Source organism: Ctenopharyngodon idella, chromosome 1 (assembly GCF_019924925.1).
Source record: "Ctenopharyngodon idella isolate HZGC_01 chromosome 1, HZGC01, whole genome shotgun sequence".
NCBI classification, from domain to species: Eukaryota; Metazoa; Chordata; class Actinopteri; order Cypriniformes; family Xenocyprididae; genus Ctenopharyngodon; species Ctenopharyngodon idella.
In genome coordinates, this window is record NC_067220.1 from 15,255,367 (window position 1) to 15,275,100 (window position 19,734).

Below are 19,734 nucleotides of genomic sequence, written 5' to 3' on the forward strand. Positions count from 1 at the left end.
TTAGAAAATGAGAAATGGTTAATGTTTTTAATGTCATCATACTGTATATAGTAATAATCTGAATATCAGATGCGACTTTGAGTTTTGTTTCCTCTCTTGCTGGTCCACTATATGAATGGTCCCCCGAGAAAGTTCTGCTTTAACTTGCTTCTTCCTTTTCTCCATTTTGTCCTTTCATTTTTATCCTTTCTTCTTCCTTACTGCTGTCTACCAACTGTTGCCAGTGTTTTCTGTTCCTTCTGCAACCTTCTTTCAGAGGAGAACAGGACTCACAAATGCTGGCCAGGGCCTGGAAAAGAACGGAAAAGAGAGAGAAGCAGTAGTTACAGACTAAATACTTCTTTTGCAAGCCAGAGGCACAGCACTGCAGCAGAAATGCCTCTTACTCACTAAACACACACACTGACACACATTTGTAACAGGATGTGTGCGGGCAGGCCCTCACCTCATAGAGTGGAGAGCAAATCCCGTCAATATAGTCAACCTGCATGTGAGGTAAACGAGAGGAGTTTTCACGGTCCATAAAATCCTGTGAGAAAGATATTCAAAGTGTGATTCAACTTTTAATTGCACAACGTGACTAACTATTTGTAAAAAGATAATTATTTTGGAAACTGTAAAATAATGTGCCTCTCTTCCTCTTAAATATATCTTCCTGTACAAAAGTGATAGAGTAAAAAAAAAAATAGGAGAAGTTAACATAACACTAGACTTACAGTTGGCTGAGTGTTGAATTCACACCTTTCTCTGTCTCCTTGTGCATAAAATTCTGTTGCTACAAGTTCAGCAATCTGTAGATGAAGAGAAAGAAAAGGACATTTTTGTATGTGCGTGTATAAGTGTGTGTTTCTATGTGTGTGCTTGCATGCATGTGTGGTTGTGGTGTATCTGCATGCATGCAAATGTGTGTGTGGGAGATGCTCACCTGCTTCTGAACTGGCCATGGTTTAGTTATTGCACATATGTCACTTGCTGTCATTAGCATTGACCTATTTAGATCATGAACATCAGTTAATACAGAGACAGGAAGTGGTTACAAGCAAACAAAATGTGGTGAGTGTTTCCTGTTCTTGCACTGTTCTGCAGTCAGATAAAATGACAGCAGAAAAAGGAAACAAAATAATTCATATGTGAATGTGTTGTTAGAAGTATAAGAAATATATGTAGATTTTTGGTGTGTTACGCTGTATGTGAGAATGTGCATCAGGTGAAATATAATTTTTTTTATTTATTATTTTTTGTCATAAATGTGTGAATATTGTGCATTAATGAGCATATTCTTCAAAATATATGTTTGGATATTTTTTACCTCAGCAGTTCTCTATGTCCTTCATCCTTCCAAAGACAGCTGTTATTCTGAGCAAGTTTAAAGAACTTAGTTCTCTTCCTATGGATAAATAATCCCATACAGACACACATAAATTTTAGCTTGTGTTTTAATGTATTTTGTGTGAACATCTGTTTACAGCTTGAATTGGAAAAGGATTATAGCTTACTCTATATAAATAGCAAGGTCTGTTGCCAGAATGTTCTTCTCAATCATCTGCACACAGGCCCTGTATTCCTTCAGTGAGAGTGAGCTGAGAATCTGACTGCCCTGAGAGAGAAGAAGGGTGGGAGGTATGATAGTTGTGCATGGAAATTAATTTATTAATTTATAGATGGATAGATAAATTATGTTATGAATGGATGGATGGATGGATGGACGGTGTTATAAATGAATGGACGGATGGATGATGTTATGAATGATGGATGGATGAATAGTTTATGTTATGAGTGGATGGATGGATGGATGGATGGTGTTATAAATGAATGGATGGATGGATGATGTTATGAATGATGGATGGATGGATAAATTATTTTATGAATGGATGGATGGATAATTGATATGAATGGATGGTTGATGTTATAAATGGATGGATGGATGATGTTATGAATGGGTAGATGGATGGATGGATGATGTTATGAATGGGTAGATGGATGGATGGATGGACGGACAGACAGATGGATGGACGGATGGATGGATAAATGTTGGATTGATGATGTTATGAATAGATGGATGCAAAAATGATTTTATGAATGGATGGATGGATGGATGGATGGATAGGTGGAAGGGTGGAGGATGTTATGAATGGATGGTTGATGATATAAAAGGATGGATGGATGGACGGACAGATGGACAGACAGACAGATGGATGGACGGATGAATGGATAAATGTTGGATGGATGATATGAATAGATGGATGCAAAAATGATTTTATGAATGGATGGATGGATAATGTTATGAATGGATGGTTGATATAAATGGGTGGATGGATGAACAGCTGATGGAAAGATGGATGGCTGGATGGATAAATGATGTTAGGATGGATGGATGGATGGATAATTATGTTATGATTGGATGGATGGATAAATTATTTTATGAATAGATGGATGGATGGATGGATAAATGATGTTATGAATGGATGGATGGATGGATGGATGGATGGATAAATTATGTTATGGATAAATGGATGGATAATTGATGTTATGAATGGATGGTTGATGTTATAAATGGACAGATGGATGGATGATGTTATGAATAGATGGATGCATAAATTACTTTATGAATGGATGGATGGGTGGATGGATGGATGATGTTATGAATGGATGGTTGATATAAATGGATGGATGGACGGACGGATGGATGATGGATGGTGTTATGGATGTTATGGATGGGTGAATGGATGGATGGATTGATAAATGATGTTATGGATGGACAAATGATGTTATGGTTGGATGGATGAAAGGATAGATGGATGAAAGGATGGATGGATGTTATGTGATCTTACGGGGTTGTTGAGAATGAGAAGGCACATGTCATAATGATGGTGCTCTAGGGATGAGTGGCCATACAGCTGTGCCAGAGGCTGGTTACTCCTAAGACACAGAGAGAGAAAGATAGGGGAAAGAGAGAAAGAGAATGCAAAGCTGTACAACAGACTGTAAGAATGCATATATTTATTTACCAGGACAAAATATTGAGGCAATTTACACAGTGTTTAAATGTGTGTCCAAATACTTATCAGTTTTATGTAGCTGCATACCATTAATGAGCTTTAGACAGATGTTTATAATACCACCACAGTCAGAGATGTTCTTTAGCAGGATGGGGTTGGAGTAGTGTAGTTTACCTCTCTATATAAGAGTTATTCACGCCTCTATGGTCCAGATCATGGCTCAGACAGGCAATCATGAGAGCAAGAACCTCCAGACTGCTAAAATTACCCTGGATTAAAGAACATGAAAGATTAAGTAAGCTTGGAATGACACCAAATGTGAGGGCAATGAAATATCAGAGATTTGGGAGGACATGGATTTATTAACTAGTAATTTGCTTAATCCAATTTCTTTAGAATAAACCTTTTAACTTGTTAACCCAGTGTGCAATGCTGAGTTTAAAAGATTAGGACAAGTTGCTTATCGACAGACTATGACTCTGACCTGTAGGTCCTTTGTCTGCAGCATGGCAAACATACACTGGGCAGTGCGTAATGCATGACTCCAGTTATGATAGACCACATTGTTCCTGTAGCACTTCCGTATGCTCAAAACCCACTGACACAGGGTCTGAAAAATAAAGGAAAATACCAATTCTAAATCCATAGCTTACACAAAAGTATTAGTATTACTCAAAGCTTTATTGTGATTTAGTTTAGTTACTTAGAAGAGCCAAGCAGGATTAAACCAGTAACCTTGTAGTCAATGTTGAAATGCTGGGGCAAATTAAGATCCAGGAACATGCGCACAACGGCCTGAGTCATGGCAGCCTGGGACATATTAAAATCACTGAAGCCAAAATCCAGTAGACAGAGAGCATCTGCTGACAAGATGATGGACTCCTGGGAGAGAAGGAAAGCGAGAGGAAATGGGGAAATGATTGATTGAATCTTTCAAATGACACACTGAAAAAAATGTCCTGAATTGACTGGTGCAACTGACAAAACAACAAACACACACAAGAATAAACGACCCTAACCACAGAAAGTTGCAAGTTCCTTTAATCACATCAACAATTTCAGACATTACCACTGTTGCACAATAATTCAACTGACGTAATCCAGTCATGTGCGGATATAGAAAGATAAAAGGTACTTTTCAAGAAAAATAAAAGGAAGTACTAAAAGGAAAGTTTTTGAATGTTACCTCTAAGTTACGAATCTCTTCTTGTGAAGCAGAGATTTGATAAGACAAGACCTGTAGGTGCAAACACACACACCCATGTACATACACAGCATGAAATGAAAAAGAAAAAAAATATATGTTCATCAAATCTATAGTACTTTTAAATATTAGGTTTTCCTGTTTAAATCAATCCTGGTTATGTGTAATTGTTGAGTCAGCGTTAAAATCACTTGCTCATTATTCTTACAATATGAAGTGATTTCCAGTGACTCAAAGGAATGTGATGCCATTTCCTACCTCTTTAGTTACAGCCAGCCTGGCTCTGGTTTTATCTGCCGACTTCTGCATATTGAATTTCTGCAATCCTAGAGCACAGTACACCGCAAAGTCCTCCAGGAGGAGTTCATCAGTTTGGCTAAAAACTTCCGTCTCAGAGCGGGCCATGTTTCTTTTATTGACTAGCTGGCACACACCTATATGAAGAAAGCAATATGTATACTGTCTAAACAGACTATTTTCATACCAGTATCGTTGTCAACTCTCTAAATTCCTTTGGAGATTAACAGAATGGGCTGTAATATCTGTATCTGAACTGAGGCAAATCACAAATGAGATCTTTTTAATTGCATCACCGACATTATAAAGGGTGCAAATGAAGACTCTTGACCCTAGAGGAGTTAAAAGACCCCAGTTATCTCATGTGTCTCCTCTTTAAACAGTATTAAAACTGATCTTAACAACATCACAAACTGTGCTCAGATTTTCCAAGTCTGGGATTTCAGCATGAACTCAAAAATTTGTCATCAAACCAAATTGTTATCCATGTTAAATTTAGAGGTGTATACTCTTATTTATGTAATATAATACAACATCATCTCTTGAGCTATAAAAGAAAAAGTCTGAAACAAAAAATCCTCTGGGAAAGCATAGTAACAGAGTTTTGGTTCTATGGAACAATACGAGACTATGAAATATTTACCTATGACGTTACCTCTCTGTTTGCCTCTCAGAGGTGTGCAAATCAAACTTCTAATCTGAGAGACCTTGGAAATCTGGGCCTTGGAGAACAGACAAAAACAGTGTATGTCAGAAACATATAGGGAAAATCCTAGATAAGAGGTACTTTTTGGTTTTTCCCTATATGTAAAAAAAAGGAAGAAAGACTATAAAAATATATCATTGGTTTCGAAGTAGAATGATCCCAATCACTACATTAGAAAAAGTATTTATACCAGCAGGTATAAATAGGTGTTATTAGTAAGATTATATAAACAGCAGAGTGACAATTAGTGAATTGATCAGATCAACTTACAGGCCTGTTGGCAAAGTTCAGCGTCTCCATAGAGTTTTGCACATGCACAGCAAACATGTAGCTGGTGTCGCTGGTGTCACAATCCCTGAAGATTACAGTTACACCTGCCATTTTACATTTACCTGACATAAACATGCTAAACTTATTGTATACATATGAATACAGAATGTTTTATTTCTTTTTTGTTTGCTGAAGTATTAAAGGATTAGTTTACTTTCAAATGAATATTACCCCAAGCTTTATTCACCCTCAAGCCAATGTAGGTGTATATGACTTTCTTCTTTCTGATGAACACAATCGGAGAAATATTAAGTATCCTGAAGCATCGGAGCTTTATAATGGCAGTAAACGAGTCATGAGTATGAGCTGAAGAAAGTGCCTCCATCCAAAATAACCATATTTAACGAGTTATGAAGTAAAATATCTAGCTTCCGCCAGATCGCCTTCCATATTCAATGTACGAAGTAAGTGTAAAACTCTCGCAGTTCAAAAAGCTTACATTACGTCCTACGCCTTTTGTATTCAACTTACGAAAAATCTTAACTGACATGATGCAAGTTTACACTTTCTTCGTAACTTGAATACAGAAGGCAGTCTGGCGGAAGCTAGATATTTTACTTCATAACTTGTTAAATATGGATTTTTTTTTTTTTTTACACAAATGCATCACTTTGTTTCAGAAGGCCTTTATTAACCCCTGGAGCCGTGTGGAGTACACGTTTATGATGGATGTGGATGGAGGCACTTTCTTCAGCTCATTCTCGTTGACCCCTGTTCACTGCCATTATAAAGCTCGGATGCGTCATATGGATATTTATTAATATTTCTCCGATTGTGTTCATCAGAAAGAAGAAGGTCATATACACCTAGGATGGCTTGAGGGTGAGTAAAGCTTGGGGTAATTTTCATTTGAAAGTGAACTAATCCTTTAACAATTCTAAACACTGTTATTATGTGGCTTTCAACATTATGTGCTTAAACAAATCAAAGTAAATGTTATTTTGTGTCATGATCAAATTATAACTGTACATTTATTTACCTTGTGGAACACTGGACAGAGCCATTTGTGTCTTCTATATGGACCATCCTTGAAAAAGGCCCCTACAAGACATAAAAAACGTATATCAGTATCAACTTATCAAGCTGTTTTTAGTAGTTCAGTATTAAAAAGCATTTCATGAGCTTCATGTTGTTTTTTAACCTTTACAAGAAATTAAATGAAAGTGAATGACTTAAAGGGTTAGTTCACCCAAAAATGAAAATTCTGTCATTAATTACTCACCCTCATGTCATTCCAAACACGTAAGACTTTCGTAAGACGTAAGACGTTCATCTTCGGAGCACAAATAAAGATCTTTTTGATGAAATCTGAGAGCTTTCTGTCCCTCCATAGACAATTACGCAATTGAAAATTTGATGCTTCAAAACGTTTATAAAGAGATCGTAAAACTAATCCATATGAACTGAGTTGTTCAGTCAAAATTTTCTGAAGAGACTCGATTGCTTTATATGATGAACAGATTGAATTGAGGTTTTAATTCACATGAAAACTTTGATCAGCGAACATGAACAGAAGCTCAACCGAACCTGCTTTACACATGAGAACAAACCTCTTGAGGAAGCTCAAACGTGCTGCGTAACACACGAGAACGGTTCTCGCACACGTCAAGCCGTTTACCACAACTGATGTGTGAGTTGATGAATGTTTATGTGAATAAAAGCCTAAATTTAATCTGTTCATCATATAAAGCAATCATGTCTCTTCAGAAAATTTGGACAAACCAGTTTTTGAAGCGTCGAAGTTTCAGTTACAAAGGCAGCCAATGGAAGGACAGAAAGCACTCAGATTTTATCAAAAAGGTCTTAATTTGTGTTCCGAAGATGAATGAAAAACTTACAGGTTTGGAACGACATGAGGGTGAGTAATTAATGACAGAATTTTCATTTTTGGGTGAACTAACCCTTTAAGCAAGAACAAAACCAATACTTTACTGATGCTAATATACAAATAAAGCAGTCTTAACAATGAATTAATTATCCATAAACTTTTATTGATTTTTGTACTACCGTGAAGTTGTCATCTGAGATGAAAACAGTACAGTATTGTGCTTTTGTCACTGGCAGGATGATGGCAGCCATTTTGCTGAGCATGTCATCCACGGAGGAGTAGTCATGTGACACCAGCTGGGCCAACTCCACCAGTACCTGCCAATCAAATCCACCACAATTATAACCAGGGCTTGACATTAACACCAGCCAACCCGCCAAATGCGGGTAGATTTCAGCTGTGGCGGGTAAGACAGCCACTCCCACTAGCCACTTTGGCGGGTTGAATATAATTTCAGCCTACAGTCTAATGAAAGGTAGCTAAGCTCATTGTAGCACAAAATTACAATCCAATCATAATTCGTTATCAATTAACGTGCAGTTAGTGAAGGCAGGATCGGCGGAATCGCGCTGAATGACACAACAGAAGAGCTCTCTCGCGTGCGCGATCAGATCTCCTTGCGCCTGAATACAAGCACACACAGATGTCAAAATGTCCATTGTGTGGAGTATCTCGCGTGAATACAATCAGTTATGGCTTAAGTGGACGTAAACAGGTGGGTAATAACTGAATATGTGTCAGTATATTACATCCATGCATTCAGCAGCCCAATTAAATACCTGTCTGTCATTAATGTTATTCAAACAACAGACGATGTTAAATAAATATTAAATAAACCTACTCTATCTGAAAAAAGAGTTTAGGCTATTTACTATTGTATTTGTAATTTGCTTCTTTGTTCTTTTTATATAGCCTAACAAAAATAACTTATAATAATTTATATTATGGTCATATTACCCACCCCTTGCCCACCCGTACATAACCAGCTGATATACCATGTAGGCCTAGTCTTGATTTAGGTGGTCAGTCTGCATTTGAAAGTTTCAAAGGTTTTTAAATCTAGCTAAACAAGTAAAATGACTCAAAATCAAGTAATTTTAGCATGTCAAAGTCAACTTTAATCATAGGCGTAATTTGCGGGTGGGACATGTCCCCACCATTTTTGCCAGGGTCGATATTGTCCCCACCACTTTTTGAAACATCTCGCAGCACGGATGTATACTAATACAAAAGAAACATCTCTAGTTGATTAGCAATTTGTTCGTTTGTGTTAAATAATAGGCAATCTGGCCCTGGGATGTGTTGTTTTTGAAATCATGTTGAGTGCTCGTTGCCGCTGTTATCAGTGGCGCAACAGTGTTCTCTTTGCGCTCGTGCACAGTGCGCAGTCTTCACACGGACAAGCACTTCAATCTATCGCTGTTGCGGCCGCAGACTCTATTCGTTCCGGTGAAATCACAAACAAAATGCACATAAACGTGTCTCTGCTCTTGATAAACAATCACTGATGAACATCTTTGGTTTTGATGGGAAAAAACCCATTAAAACCAAAACCTCTGGCATGCTGAACAAAAATTCTACCTCTGGTCCATCAGGACAATCGAATACTAAATGCAGATTTACATTTTCTGACTAATGTAAATACGTTCGAGACTAACAATATTTTGTATTATAGTAGATGTAAGGACAAAACTATCATATTAAACATGAGTTCTATGTCAATAAATTTTGTGCATTTATTATTGTAATGATACACACACATTCCTGATACACACATTCCTGTCCCACCCACTTTTTAAAACAAAGTTACGCCACTGACTTTAATCATATTAAATGTAATGTGTGGCCAGTGAAAATGCTGAGTGGCTAGTAACTTTGGAAAACCACTAGCCACAGTGGCTGGTAAGCAAAAAAAGTTAATGTCAAGCCCTGATTATAACCACAGTAAATTATCAAAAAACAGCAAATTTAAGATGAATCCCTAAAGTAACATACCTGTACAATGTAGGATTAATCATTCATTATGTTATATATCATAGTACCATGGTATTATGTACTTATAGTACTTTTTAAGTAAACTGTAAATAGTACTGTATATTGTCAAAATATCTTGTTTTCAATTAGTTCTTTGTGATAAGCATGTTATGTCTCCTTCACTTATCACTTATGTTGTCGCATTACTCATTTGTCCGTCACTTTAGATAAAGGTGTCTAAATTAATGAATGTAGTCTGTGTGATTTACCTGGTTGCGTTTGCTCTCTTGTTCAGAACTCTCACACAGCTGACTGTTTTCCAGGATCAGTCCGAACAACACCATGTGTGACGACAGCACCTAGAGGCAAAACACTGTCTCATTCTTTGACTCATTCACTCAAAACATATGTGGCCTGCGTCACATACAATTCATATTCAATTTTCATGTGTAATTAACAAAAATGTACATGTACTCCATATTATTGAATTTCAGATTTTTAAAAAAGGCAAAATGTTTGCTATGTTTAATATTGAGCAATACTTGCTTTCTCATCTTGCTCAGAGAAACAGCTGCCCGGCCTGTTTTTGTTCACAGCCATGATGACACCTATAACCTGCCAAAATCAGTCCATAGACAGATAAAAAAAAATAATGTTCATTACTAAAAAGATTGACTAGTATATTATCATATTACAGCTATAAATAATATAATACAAAATATACAACCAATCTTGTTAGTGGTACTAATGCAATGCTGGACATATAGCAAAATGACAACATGTTTATATATAACTGTCCAACCTCCTTTTTGTGGTTCAGGATGGGTACACTGAGAATACTCTTGGGTCTGTCCTCTCCCCTCTCATACAGTTCACTTTGAAATCTTGGATCCTATAAAAGGACAATTCAAAAAACTTATTCAGGTTATTCAGTACAACACAAACCTTGCAACACTATGTTATTTTTGAGGTAATGACAGTATATGCAGTTTTATGACTGTCTGCACAGTCAAACGCTTGAAATTTCAGAGGCATAACGGGATTAACCATTTAAAGCGGGAGAAAGTTGAGATGCAATTTTCTGAGAGAGATACGGGTTAAGTTTCTCTGCTATTCATTCTGTCTCTCTCTCTCCTCTGCTCACACCCTGTCAGCTATCATAGTGCCAAAACAGGGTTTAAAGCTTAGAGCAAGGAAGGACTTCCCGTCCCACTCATATGCCCCAGAGCGTACAAACACTCAAAAGTACTGTCAATCTCAGATCTTTTTCCCACACATACTCAGTTCACTCATAAACCTAAAGATGTTTGATATATTGGTATCACATAAGTATATCTAAGTTATTCTTTTTAATTTATCCGTATCTGTCAACATTAAATATTTAATTGTGCATGCTCATTTCCCCTATTTTTACATTGAGATTACCTTTGCCATTTAATGCTCACTTAAATTTAATCTTTAAAACACTTATAATTTAATAACACCGTTAAATGTAATCTTTATCAAAATGAATAACCATTTTTCATATTGTTCTGTAATAGGTTGTGAGGCCTAAATTCAATTGTTTTTTATTTTTAATTTTTAGAGTTTAAATTAGAATTTATTCAGACAGAAAAAGTACAGAAATTTAATATTGGCCATTTATTGGGTATCAGTTTGTATGCTCATAACTTATTTTATACTGTACACTATTATGTTGTGCTGCCTAAAATAACTGATTTGTAAAATAAATGATTTATTTTAAATTTTAGTGTTTAATTTAATTTATTTACAAAATAGTATAGAAATTTACTGGCAATTTATTGGTTATTGGTTCATCGATCTGCTTATCGTTATTGGCTGTTTATTAATATCAGTGCATACCTAAAAAAATAAAATAATGAAATCTAAATCACAAGACACTTTAAAAAAATGTATAAGACATTTAGCCTCTTTATCTAAACAAGAAAATCATCCTCATCTTCATGTTTTCAAACATGTTCAACTAACAGTGCTTTCCATTTTCCTAACTGGAATTTTATTCTTATGATTATTTATTTGTTTGTGTCACTATTGAATACTGCTGTAAGACCTCTTAAGTCACCCCAGATTTAAAGTCTTTAAACTGTTAAAAGCCTAGAAAAGCTCTGAATATGACAACCTAAAGCACCTTGGATTAACACAGTCTGTTTTGAGGACAAAGAATTAGTTCGGTTCAGTCCTAAAGTGCCCGAGTAATCTTAGTGTTACTGTTACGGGGGAATCCTGGACCTCAGTGACCTGAACTGACCGTGAGGGGATGTGTAAAGTCCAGATTAGACTTGACATGGAATACCCCTCATTTATTACCTCACAGACATCCCTGATGTTAAGAGGCCTCCCAGTGCTGACCACATATCCCATAATACACTTGTCCCACTCTGCCTGTGTGTAGCCGTAGACAGACTCCTCATCTGATTGGAAGACAGGACCCAAACACTTTACACCTGTTTTGTCCACCGTTGTCATTGAGAGACAGCAGCGCTGAGCCTGAGTGATCTCACAAAGATGTTGTAGGACCTGAAGACAGAGGTTTTTGTTCTGTAGAGGTCTACTCAGACCACCAACGAGGCGCATCATGAAGTTACAGGACTCGCCTCTTCTACACTGTCCTGCTGGACTTGAGGAGCTCAGAGAATACGGCAAACACTTTGACCTTGACACACAAGGTGAAAATGGAAAGTATGTAGACTGCAGTGATTGAGGAGAACGCCCCTCGCAGTGGTCCAAACTCTCAGGATTATCAATCTGATGGAGGGAAAAGCAGGAGTGTGGTCTTTCCATTGTGACAGGATGCACAAGCCCTCGAGAGGGCCCACACATAGGGTGGGACACCCTGCGTCTGCTAGTCATCCTAGACCTTGGCTCAGTTATGAGGGTTTGGGCTGCCTGGGCTCTTTCTACACAGCCATTCAACCAATATCTAAGAAGAGACAAGACAGAGCAGATTAAACGGCACCGCTATAAATTTGGGCAAAGCTATGGCTAAAATATATAATCTAAAGCCATCCCTAAAGACAAACATGGGTGGTCACCAGTGTTGGGGGTAATGCATTACAAGTAACACAAGTTCTTTTTCAAGTAACTAGTAAAGTAACGCATTACTTTTAAATTTACACAAACAAAATATCTGGGTTACTTTTTCAAATAAGTAACGCAAGTTACTTTGTTTTTCCATTTATTGACTGACAGCTCTCTTGTCCCCATGTTGAGAGAAATCAGTAGTAAAGATGCAGAGGCACTTGGACAGATTCAGTTTTCCTCAAAATAAAAACAGTGAAATGCAAACTCAGAATACTACACAAACTTGCAATAATTAAATGTTAAATTACATAAATATACTTTATTTAATCTCACTTTATTAACCAATGTCTTTGCTGCTGACCTTTGATGATCCATTTTAATAAGCAAAAATGACTTTATATAAACATTACACATGTGTTTAATTTTTTTGTTTACTGTTCTTCTGCAATCCAGAATGGAGGGACAGCTGAAATGTTTGTTTGAGCTGCGCCCTCTACTGTACAAGTCTGAATTTGCATTTCCTTCAGATTTAGGCTTATTTATTTCAATTTTGATGTGAAAGGGACTTTACATTTGCCAAAAGATTACTTTTTTTATTACATTTTATTAAAAAAACAAACAAGCAAGGTGAGAAAAAGTAATGCAGAAGTAACGTAACGCATTACTTTCCATAAAAAAGTAAACTAAGCAACACAATTAGTTACTTTTTTAGGGAGTAAAGCAATATTGTAATGCATTACTTCTAAAAGTTACTTTCCCCCAACACTGGTGGTCACCAGTATAGGTGTGTTTGTCACAAGACCAAATTAAAATTCATACTGAACTATGTCTTTTCATCAAACAACGTCGGTGAGTTAATTTAAGATAGATTTATATTATAGATTTCCTTACTGGTTAATGTATTAATTTTTCAATTTAGAATCATTTTTAAGGAAGGAACCCTGATTTACTGAAATAGTTACTTTGTATTGGTGTTTGAGGCCATTTTCAAACTTTAAATTAATTTTAAGAATGAATACACATGATTATAAATGCATCACATCACATTTAATTTCAAGGTTTTTTTCACACTCAGATACCACTACAGTGCTCACCTTGAAGATCTGCTAAAGTAAGACCTGGCAGAATCTGAATGATCATCCAGCCATGCCTTCACTCTCTCGCTTTCCTTTCCCATCCTGAATCCCAGTCTCTGTGTTTTGGTACCTGGGGTCCAGAGAGGTGAGAAGAACCATCCAGCACTGGTTATGACACTCTGCTCTTTCTCGCTTTCATTCCTCTCCACACGTGCACTCTTCTCTCCATTCTTCCCTTTTTTACCAGATTTGGACCTGGACCCTTGGGACCCCCTGCGGGTTGAGGTGACTCCATACCTGCCTTCAGCGGGCAAAGAGGGCAGGGACTCCGTGTGCAGACATGGCATGCTTTCTCTCTTTTTTTCTTCTCTCCAAGAGCAGATCCAGATAGGCAAGTTGCTGGACCTTCCTGAAGGAGTGATAAAGAGAGATGAAAAGCACAGATGCACATTCGCTGTCCAAGGCAGGTCAGAGGATTAAGCTTTGCTGTCACCAGCTACACTAACATCTCAACTCTGCACAGTGGATGTGGAGGCTAATCTGTTACATAAAACAAATCCCTGAGATAACACCAATAGGTTCTGTTTTGCCCATTCAGGGAAATGGATTAGTGTCCCAGAGAACTATAAATGACTTTGCACTCTTGTCTTTAACCCACTCTACCTGCCAAAGAGAGCTATTAGAAAATGTCAAGTGTACATAAATAGACAAACCCCACATGATCCAAATCCAGATAAATAAGCAAACTGATTAAAGACTGGAATAGAACATGAGTACATGTTGAGCATACTGAACATGAGTGTGGACAGAGTTTGATTAATCAGGTAGAGAACACATTTAAATTAGCCTTTATGTTATTTTTGTAAAATAACTTTAAAAATAAAAATAATAAATAAAATTACCATTAAAAAACAACAGTGAGTGTTGATGATGAAAGATTTGTTTAGAAAGAAATGCTAAAACATTTTAAGCTTTATATTACAACCCGAATTCCGGGAAAGTTGGGACGTTTTTTAAATTTGAATAAAATGAAAACTAAAAGACTTTCACATCACATGAGCCAATATTTTATTCACAATAGAACATAGATAACATAACAAATGTTTAAACAGAGAAATTTTACACTATTTATCCACTAAATGAGCTCATTTCAAATTTGATGCCTGCTACAGGTCTCAAAAAAGTTGGCACGGGGGCAACAAATGGCTGAAAAAGCAAGAAATTTTGAAAAGATTCAGCTGGGAGAACATCTAGTAACTAATTAAGTTAACTGATATCAGGTCTGTAACATGATTAGCTATAAAAGCTGTCTTAGAGAGGCAGAGTCTCTCAGAAGTCCTGTGGGCCAAGGCTCATTTAATATGGACTGTTTCAAAGTGGAAAAGTGTTCTATGGTCAGACGAGTCCAAATTTGACATTCTTGTTGGAAATCATGGACGCCGTGTCCTCCGGGCTAAAGAGGAGGGAGACCTTCCAGCGTGTTATCAGCGTTCAGTTCAAAAGCCAGCATCTCTGATGGTATGGGGGTGCATAAGTGCATACGGTATAGGCAGCTTGCATGTTTTGGAAGGCGTTATATATGCTGAAAGGTATATAAAGGTTTCCAGACGACATCTATTTCAGGGAAGGCCTTGTGTATTTCAGCAGGACAATGCAAAACCACATACTGCAGCTATTACAACAGCATGGCTTCGTCATAGAAGAGTCAGGGTGCTGAATTGGCCTGCCTGCAGTCCAGATCTTTCACCTATAGAGAACATTTGGCGCATCATTAAACGAAAAATATGTCAAAGACAACCACAAACTCTTCAGCAGCTCGAAACCTATGTCAGGCAAGAATGGGACCAAATTCCAACACCAAAACTCCAAAAATTCATGGCCTCGATGCCCAGACATCTTCAAACTGTTTTAAAAAGAAGAGGAGATGCTACACCATGGTAAACATTCCCCCCTTCCCAGCTATTTTGAGACCTGTAGCAGGCATCAAATTTGAAATGAGCTCATTTTGTGCATAAAATTGGACATTTTTTTTCATTTAAACATTTATGTTATCCATGTTCTATTGTGAATAAAATATTGGCTCATGTAATTTGAAAGTCTTTTAGTTTTCATTTTATATTTTTCGTTGTATAACTTTTTAGATAATATAAAATATTAAATAGATAATATTAAATATTATCTATTTTTATAATTTTTTCATAATTTTTTTTCAGATATTTTTAACAGTTTGACATAAACCAAAAATAATTTGTCAGAAGAATGTCATCATCAGGACTTTCCAAGTCTGTGGTTCAGACAAAAGCAGAAATCTCTTTAACCACATTCCTTTTTCTAGAAATCCTCTTCCCCATCGAAAGTTGCACTGCTGAAAAGTAGTACAGTGCAACGAGTTATAACTCGTTTTAAATGCCAAAGCTCCTTATGTTAAAGTGTAATATAAGGGATAGTTCACCCAAAAATGAAAATTTGATGTTTATCTGCTTACCCCCAGGGCATCCGAGGTGTAGGTGACTTTGTTTCTTCAGTAGAACACAAATGGTGATTTTAACTCTAACCGTTGCGGTCTGTCAGTCGTATAATGCATTGAAACGGTAACACCATCTATGAGAATAAAAAAAAACATGCACAAACACGTCTGAACGCGCTCTGACAACGAAAGTGATCTCTCGCGCCTATACTTCAATGAGTGCGAGACATCACTTCCGTTGTCAGAGCGCGTTCAGACCTCACCAACCGGATGCGCAAGGCAGTTGGACATAGTGGTGTATTAGAGGTAAAAAATGATATAAATATGTTCAGTTTCTTGCACAAACCGATCGTTTCGTGTCTTAGGACATCAATGTGTCGTCACGAGCCGCAGGGTTTAATTTGGATTTGTTTGTGCATGTTTTTTTTTATTCTCATAGATGGTGTTACCGTTTCAATGCATTATACAACTGACAGACCGCAACGGTTGTAGTTAAAAATCATCATTTGTGTTCTACTGAAGAAACAAAGTCACCTACATTCTCGGATGCCCTGGGGGTAAGCAGATAAACATCAAATTTTCATTTTTGGGTGAACTATCCCTTTAAGTGATGTAGTATTTATAAAGTCCACCAAAGTACACCAAGTACAACACTTCTAAAGTATAACATATAATATAATTATGTAAAGTATAATACTTTCAAGTATTATATTAATGACTTTATTTTATTTCATTTCATTGCATTGCATTTCAAAGAGCATTGAAACAGCCCTAATACCGGTACATCTCTTTGAAAATTGATTTGATTTAGCGGCCTCTACTGGTAGTCTCAAGAAATTTAAAAATAAGTAGAAACAAGAGGCTTGCCTTTTACCAGAACGACCTGACGAACTTTCTATCAGCTGCCTGACTTCCGAGTACCAAACGATGAATTTTGTATCCGATTCATCAGCCTACATAACACGAGGTAATAAGAGTACATTTATAATTTCAGTAACTTTTGAAAGGCGTTAAATACAGTTTTATAACAGGGTTAAGCTGTTTCTGCGCCATTTGCGGCTTCAAAAATGAAGACTGTTTCCAAACAGGTTTTAGGCATACTACATGTTCTAGATTACATACAGTCAACCCTTTCAAACGCGAGTTTACAAGCAGTTTTATCGCGGTTGAAACACCGACTGAGCAACTACATGAGCCCTAATACATTTCAGAAGTTGTACTGGTTCTTTCAACATACCCTGATGTTCATTCATTCAGGCGCGCTCCAGCTATATCAAGTAACCTGTTCTGTCTTGTCTGTCAGCTCATTTTGTCCTTGTCCTGCTGTACCGTTTAAATGCGAAGTAATGGACTATATGCACGGAGCGTTCTTTAGAACTTCCGCAATAAAAACTTCCGGTGAGATGTAATTTGCTGGTGTGTTGAGCATCAGTAGTGTAATACTTAGTTTATAATCAGAATATAGTCGCTTAAATAGTCAGGCATAGCATTAATTTAGTTATTCAAAGGTAAGACAGCATAAAAAATAAGTAAAGACGTACCTCAGTGTTCCTCCTCTGCTAAATTAAATTCGACCATCAGTTTTTACACTTTCGTGTGGAAAAAAAGCATCAAAAATTAAATATTTATTGTGCACTTTAGTTTGATTCATTGAATAAAATGTGAGTTTTCACAAGTGTGCCGAAATCATTGATCTTGCACTGCAATGACTGACAGTGCTGTGATTATAAAGGGAAAGCGCAGTGCTCGCTCTCTGTAATTCATTCACAAGAAAAGTTATTGTTTTTCATAAGATTTTGTGAGTACTTCATACTTCACATTGACAAAATGTATTTTTAAACCTAGTTATTTTATAATGTTTCATAATTAGTCAAAAACGAAACTAGGTGGAAAACGATTAGAGGAAATGGCTGATATATGCGCAAATAAATGCTACTTTGCCGCCACCTGCTGGTTATAATAGCAATTATTGTCTTTTTTATTAAAAAAAAAAAAAAAATGTTTTCTATCAAATGTTGAATTTCCTACATTTTGAAACGTTCGGTTTTACAATTGGGACGATCTCAGAAGGATGAACAAGTAATGTTTGTGGTCATCACATTAAAAATAACATTTGAAGTGCTGGAAAAAAATGTGTGTGTGTGTCTAATTACAGACATGGCGTTTCTTAAACGGTCCGAATAGCTCCGTCTTTATTGCAATCACTAACACTGGTTTATTGGCAAATTAGGTAAATATGATAACTGCATTAAAATATGAATACAACATAAAAAAGTAAACCATTGATGGTTTTGTGTCGATGTACAGCGAGTAGCCTACAGAATAAACAGCTAACAGTTCACCGGAAATGCCCGAGCTGGCTTAAGGACAACCAGGAAGTAACCATGCATATAGTCCATTAGCCTATGTAGTTTCTACGACAATAATGCCACCTAGCAGAATTACAAAAATACAGCACATTTTGCAAACGCCCATTTCGCGCGTGGCGCCTTCGGAACCGTGCGTTCACTAGGTCTAAAATATATTGTTCACTGCAAACACGATGATCTTAAATTTATTAATTATTAATTTACCATTAATAAATGTGTAAAGTTGCATAAAATGGAAATACTCAATAAAGTATTTCCATTTTAACTACGTTACCTCAGATGGTTGAATGGTTGGATTCCACAACTGGTAAAATAAAACCTATATAAGACAATACAGCATTTACTGTGGGAGCCATACAATTTACTGGTGAATTAATTTAAAAAACTGTTCTATTGCGCTTCTGATTTGGCAATGAAATTCGCCGATTTTGGGTGCGTAAGATGTGAAGGGTTCTATTTGTCCAGTTAGTATTTTCATCCCATAATGGCGGCCACGCTACCGGAGCGCCATCTAGTGGCTCTTACCCAAAAAATATCAAAGTGTCGCCTCTTGGGTTCTAAGCTCTTTGGTACAGGTACAGCGTTGTTGGCAGGGCAGCCAAGGCGAATTTTGACGCTCTCGCCGGCGGCGGTGTGAACGTACCCAAACATCACAATCACAGCTTCTTAAAGGTGCTTAATTATGAAGGAATGTCTCAACAAGTAAAAGTAACTTTCAATAAAAGGTCCAAAGTATTAGAAATACTTTTAACTGTGCTGCTATTTGCCATGAAACCAACTGACTGTCTAAAACGAACGTTTATTATAAACCCATTCAACTTATTACATTTTTTGACATGACCCACCCAGCATACCCGGTTAAAAAAGTCACCTCTCGCCACTATATATGGTCACTGTCATTTTGTCTGTGCACTGGAAGCTTTTGTCACCAAGACAAATTCTTTGTATGTGTAGTAGCCATTGTTGTTGGCAACTTCCGTTTAAAAATTAAAGTAATAATAAAATAACAGTCTTGGCTAGAAAATTAATGTTTGAATTATGACTGTATTTAAGTTATACTGTAGTACAAAAATTGTTTCACTCAAACTAAAATGCTTATTTGGCATTGCTTTGTTTACCTCAGTTTTTATTTTATTGTTTCTCTACAGAAATGCCCAAATTAAACAAGTAGTTCAGATTACCAGAAATGTTTCTGTATATAACCTAACAATTATTTCCCAAATGTTTCCTTGCTTGTTTACTGTAGTTTTGACAGTTGTTCAATCCTAACCTTCACATCCTACTGTGTGTATTAATATCTACAAACACTAGGGGGAGCAACTCAACAAGTTTTCAGAGCATCTTCATGTCTTCCTCATATTATTTCCTTATGTTTCCTCAAACCTCTTTTCACATTCATGTACATCTATTTTCTCTTACCTCCAAAGCGTATATTTGTCCTT

General features: G+C 36.7%; 1 protein-coding gene across 2 annotated transcripts; it reads right to left on the reverse strand.

The window, feature by feature from the left end:
• Positions 1–13: 13 nt before the first annotated feature.
• Positions 14–19,662, reverse strand: pde5aa (phosphodiesterase 5A, cGMP-specific, a). 2 transcript variants are annotated; one of them, XM_051892495.1, is made up of 22 exons: positions 17,161–19,662; positions 13,475–13,865; positions 11,667–12,279; positions 10,141–10,230; positions 9,885–9,953; positions 9,608–9,697; positions 7,544–7,681; positions 6,516–6,577; positions 5,477–5,561; positions 5,156–5,222; positions 4,462–4,637; positions 4,186–4,236; positions 3,735–3,881; positions 3,484–3,609; positions 3,174–3,268; positions 2,832–2,919; positions 1,497–1,597; positions 1,310–1,387; positions 926–989; positions 717–791; positions 446–529; positions 14–289 (listed from the first exon to the last, which is right to left on the reverse strand). In XM_051892495.1, the coding sequence occupies exons 1-22, from the start codon at positions 17,174–17,176 to the stop codon at positions 140–142; spliced, it is 2,856 nt and encodes a 951-aa protein (XP_051748455.1). In that variant the 5' UTR covers positions 17,177–19,662; the 3' UTR covers positions 14–139. The 2 variants fall into 2 exon arrangements, with proteins under 2 accessions (XP_051748455.1, XP_051748454.1); XM_051892494.1 differs by having other exon boundaries at positions 5,144–5,222.
• Between the last annotated feature and the right edge of the window lie 72 nt (positions 19,663–19,734).